Source organism: Arvicanthis niloticus, chromosome 1 (genome assembly GCF_011762505.2).
Source record: "Arvicanthis niloticus isolate mArvNil1 chromosome 1, mArvNil1.pat.X, whole genome shotgun sequence".
Classification (NCBI taxonomy): domain Eukaryota; kingdom Metazoa; phylum Chordata; class Mammalia; order Rodentia; family Muridae; genus Arvicanthis; species Arvicanthis niloticus.
In genome coordinates, this window is record NC_047658.1 from 141,699,533 (window position 1) to 141,704,611 (window position 5,079).

At 48.6% G+C, this 5,079-nt stretch overlaps 1 protein-coding gene across 2 annotated transcripts in view; it reads right to left on the reverse strand.

The window, feature by feature from the left end:
- The window catches only part of Pank1 (pantothenate kinase 1), a 67,255-nt gene extending 62,935 nt beyond the window's left edge, over window positions 1-4,320 (reverse strand). The window contains exon 1 of one of the 2 annotated variants that reach the window (XM_034484382.2): window positions 3,458-4,320. In XM_034484382.2, the coding sequence (XP_034340273.1) occupies window positions 3,458-4,010 (553 nt within the window). In that variant the 5' untranslated portion in view covers window positions 4,011-4,320. Of the gene's footprint in view, window positions 1-2,650; window positions 2,835-3,457 lie in introns of those variants that run through there. The other variant, XM_076919454.1, reaches the window with a different exon arrangement.
- Between the last annotated feature and the right edge of the window lie 759 nt (window positions 4,321-5,079).

A 5,079-nucleotide genomic window follows, 5' to 3' on the forward strand; every position in this document is an offset into this window, starting at 1 on the left:
GACACACACACACACACAAGTGTGCATGCGCACACACACAATACATGAGAACATAACTAAATGCTCGTCCATGCAGCAGGCTAGATAACTAGTATAAAGGTCACAGTCAGCTCTGAAACATCATGGAGTTCTGCAGGTATCAGAAACAACACCGAATTGAACTCTAGCATTTCAAGAGCACTGGTACTGTAGGGGAGATCAAGACTGCTAGGTAGCTGGGGGCAGGCAGAATAACCGAGGAAACCTGAAGAAGCTAGTCTAAGGGAAGACCTCCAGGGAGTACGTAAGGGAAATGTCACTTAGCTGGACATTAAATAGACAGCTTTCTCCTTTCCTTGTTTAGTCAAACCAACGAACAACTGACTTGATTTTTGGAGGATGCTAGGAGATAAACCCGGGGAGTGTTGAAAGCCGGAAATCTCTGTCTTCTGTTACTAAGCATTTCTTCAGCCTCCTGATTTGATTTTTAGATTAGAACACCTTCATACAGAGAGAGTGGGTTTATATTTTTGGTTTTAAGATTTACAGGTTGTTACTGTTTGTTCATTTTTAAATCTGTATGTATGTGTGCATGCCACATGTGTGCAGACGCCCTTGGAGACCAGAGGAGGATGTCAGCTCAAACAGGGCTGGAATTACAAAGAGTTGTGAGCCTTCTGGTGGGGGTGCTGGACATCAAACTCTGGTCTGCTGGAAAAGCAACACATACTCTTCACTGCTGAGCCACCTCTCTTGGGCTAAACCTAGTTTTAATTAAGAAATCTTAGTAGTGAAATATACAGATGTACGCCTTAGGGCGTTCGAACTGTTTTCCAGAACTGTATGTTCAGAGCTGAAGAGATGGCTCAGCAGTGAGGCGTATTTGCTGCTCTTGCAGAGGATGTAAGTTTGGTTCCAGCCCCTAAATGGTGGCTCCCAACTATCTGTAACTCCAGTAACGGGATCTGATGCCTTCTTTTTACCTCTGATGGTACCAGGCATGCATGTGGTACAGAGATATACATGTTGGGAAAACATTCCTATACATAAAAATAAAAGAAAACAATGTTTGCTCAAATCTAAGAAAATTTTAATAGGATAATGAAAAACAAAAGTTGATTGAGTCCTTTTAAAAAAAAAAACTGTAAATACATCAGGCTGGTGACACACTCCTTTAACCCCAGCACTCAAAAGGCAGGACCAGATGAATCTAACAATGACTGTGTTCCAGGCCAGCCAATGCTTCATAGCAGAGGCTCCAACTTAAAAAAAAAAAAAAAGAAAAAGAAAAGAAAAAAGAAAGGAAGGAAGGAAGGAAGGAAGGAAGGAAGAAAGAAGTTGTAAATAAACCAAGTGTGGTGATTTATTGTAGAGACAGGAGGATCAAAGAGCTCAAGGTTATTCTTGGCTGCACGTGGAGTTTAAGGCCAGCCTGGGCTTCATGAGATCCTATCTCATGAAAATAAAATAAGTAGATAAATAACTTATAAATAACAGAATTTATAAACAAAAGAAGAATTAGAAGCTTTTTTTTTTTTTGTAAGAAACGCAAACCACTTAGCTCCTGATACAAAGTACACAGGCAGACAATTACATTTTCTTGTATTTTAAAATAATTCCTATGGCTTTGAAAGCATAGTTAAGGCTCAGGTTAGTTTTCCCTTCTTCAAATATTGTTAAAGATTGTATTTTCAATCACTTTAGAAAAGCATTTTAAGAAGTGCAGAGGAAGGCATGATTATCCTAGCACTTGGGAGGCTGAGGCCTGAGGAATATCAAGAGTTTCAGGCCAGCTTGGAGTTGTATCACAAAACCCGGTCTCAAAAATACCAAAAGAGGCCAGAGGATACAGCTCAGCAGGAAAGGGCCCTTGTCCCCAAGCCTGTCAATATGAGTTTGATGACCCAAATGAGATCACGTGTCAGGAGAGACCAACTCTTCCAAGTTGTCCTCTGACCTAGGCTGCTGCGCATGCTCGAATGCACACATCCACCACCAGTAAGTGTTAGTGAACGAAAAAAACACAAAAAGAAAAAAGACTTCAAACCAGCGACTGCCTATCTACAACCCTTCCCCCAACTCACCATGTAGCTCGGGCTGATCTGAGGCTTGAGACTCTCCTTACTCAGCCTCCTCAACGTTTCTCTTTCTTATTGTCTAGTTACTAATGTTGAAAACTATAGTAAACTCTTTGAAACGGAGATCAGCGAAATAAGTAAAGTGTGGGTTCATGGAAGTAAAACAAATGAAATAAGACACAGGTGTCAGCCAAACTAAGTTCATAAAATAATTTTCCAAGAACTATAAAAAGTATGTAAGAAAAAAAAAAACACAGACACTAAATAACTATCTTACAGCCATGGTCAAATCAAATCTGTTGGGCAATTCCCAAACTCCACACACACCTTAACATTTTAAAATGCAATCACTGGATTCACCCAGTCGTGCTAAAGCGTTTCCCAAAGTTTTAGAAACAAATGCATTGCAGAAAGGCTATGAAAAGAACGATTAAAAAAAAATTATAAACAAAGACAGGAGGAGTTATGCTGTTCGCTAAAGATCAAACTTTTACAGAAATTCCATCCCAATTTAATCATTTCCCAACACGGAACAGTAATTTATATGCAACAAGTACACGTTTGATTCCGACCGCTTACTACCGTGTACTTACTTTGCTTTCTGCCATTTATAAGCTTCATTAAAGACACCCACAAAGAGGTAACCAGTGGAATGCAGGTAGGCTCAGATAAGGAAAAAAAAAGTCGTAATCTCTACCTACAAACTGACATCCCAGAACGTCAGGTGGGGAAGGTACCCTTTACAATCTACCATTATATATACAAGCCTCGCCTCGGATTGTGAAACAACGCACTTTTCGGAGCTGTACAAAATCAAATACTCAACTCTACCCACTCCAAGGTGGGGAAAATCCACCTGCAGTCCTCATTGGTCCACACAGTTCCGGCCCACATGGTGTCAGTGGGTGTTTCCCTCTACACAAGCCGTCTCACTGGCTGTGTGGAAACACTGTTTAATAGGCTGTGATTTGGGGGATTGTCAAACTCCACGCCTCCCTAAGCTTGCCAATGGGGCCCAAGACACTGGCGGTTACTCTGCGATTCAAAGGGCAAACTGGGAGCCTGAGCAGCACGCCCCAAAAGATGTGCTCAGAGAAGGGAGCAGTGAGCCGGGGGCTGTGCCAGCCCGCCCTCCCTAACCCTAGTCCCAGACCCAAGATCAGTCGGGTGTATGTATGCCCAATAAGAGCGGGCAGTGCATTCGCCTTGCCTCCACCGTGACCGAGGGAGCAGCTACAGCTAGTGTCTGACCGACCCACCAGGCAGATAGGACTAGCCAGGCGCCACCGCGGGCCGCCACCTTGGGCGCCCGACGCCTCTAGGGAGGACGCAGTCCAGAGCGGCGCTCTGCCGCCCCCTTCGACCGCGGGCACCGGCGTTTCCCTGCCGGCAAGACTTACGCGGCCTGTTCTTCCTCCCAGAGTCCATCCTCCTCCGCAGCCGGCATTTCTTGGCCGGAGAATCATGCTGGGTGAACAGCGGCTGCGGCTGCAGCTCGGACGGGAGCTGGAAGCGTGGGGGCGGCGGGTCGCGGCTGCAGGCGGCCGGCGGGTGGAAGCCGTTGTGCAGCAGCCCGTTCACGGCGGCCGCGGCGCCCTCGGGGGCCCCCGGGGACTGCAGGGCCGCGCGTTCGTGCTGCGCGCCGCGGTCGCCCATGCCCGGGACCGGCGGGGCGGTGCGGGGGCTCCGGGTCGGGCAGCCTCGCTGGAGGTCACGGTCGGCCGTCCTCCGGTCTTCCGATCCACCCTGCGGCTTGCTCTCCCGCAGCCTCGGCGCCGCGGCCGGGGGCTGGCGGCTCGGGCGCTCCTCCCCTCCTCCCGTCGGCGTCCCCACGTCTTCGGCGAGCTGGGCCCCGCGCGCCGGGCTTGCTGCTCCTGCCCGCAGCGTGTCGGCATCGCGCGCCGCTGCGGGAACCTCCGCGGACCCTGGCCGGGGAGCCCGCCTCCCCCTCATCCCAAGGCCGAGCCACTTCAAATGCGGCTTCCTCGCCTCCTAGACCTGTCCCCGCCACTGAGCATGCCCAGTCCTACCCGCCACCGCCACCGACGAGTTTCAACGTGCGGAATGAAGTTCTCCGGGTTTGCGAAGAGGAGATAGGCGGATCGGGCTTTGTGTGGCGGAGCGAGCCTAAAGGGTGCTGGGTGAGGTGGGCACGAGACAGCCAGAAGCCTCAGGAGGAATGCCGGAGGAAGCCAGATATTTGCAGAGGTTTCAGGTTTGCTAATCCTATCCCCAGTGGGCTAGTACCTTCACAAGGTCACCCATGCTCCCATCCCCGCCCCCCGAAAGTGTGTGTGTGCCGGCGCGCGTGCGTTAAAGTGACCAAACTACTCCCAGGTCTGAAAGGGAGGGAAGAGAACAATTATTTATAGAGAGGTAGGCAGCCTTGGAGAAGGAGGGGAGTGAAATTCCTTGGCTGGCACATGCACACAAACAGCATGTGTTCTCGACTTAGTTGTCGTTTGCAGAGAGGAAACCTAGGAAGAGAGAGTAAGGACAGTGAAGGACAAAACTAGGCAGGAATAACCGGTGCTGGAAGAAACCAAGTAAACAGAAAGGATCCCAAGCTATAAAAAGCGCATTCCTCACCCAGAAAAGACCGGCGGGGGACAATGCCCTGTTTTGTTATTTATGAAGTAAAAAAAGTTGCCCTGGTTATGAGAAGGGGAACCAGCACCATGGTAGCCCTAGAGTTGGCCTTCAGTTCCGATTCCCACTGTCACTGAGCAAAAGACAGTCAGTACTTAACACACCTACTATAGGCAGTGCCCAGCAGGCAGGACACAAATTTTAAAAATGCATCTAATACAACCTTTGCACATAATAAATGCACACAAGGGTCTAATGTGAACATTAAAGTCAGGCTGGGGATAGAACAGTAGGATGCTTCTTACCACTGGATTCTATCTGTACCAAGGAATAGAGTGAACATAAAAACTGCAGGCCATTGTGTCAAGCTACTATGAATATAGCAGGCAGAGGCCAAGACCCTCACGGAAGTTCCACATCACCAAGCTCAAAC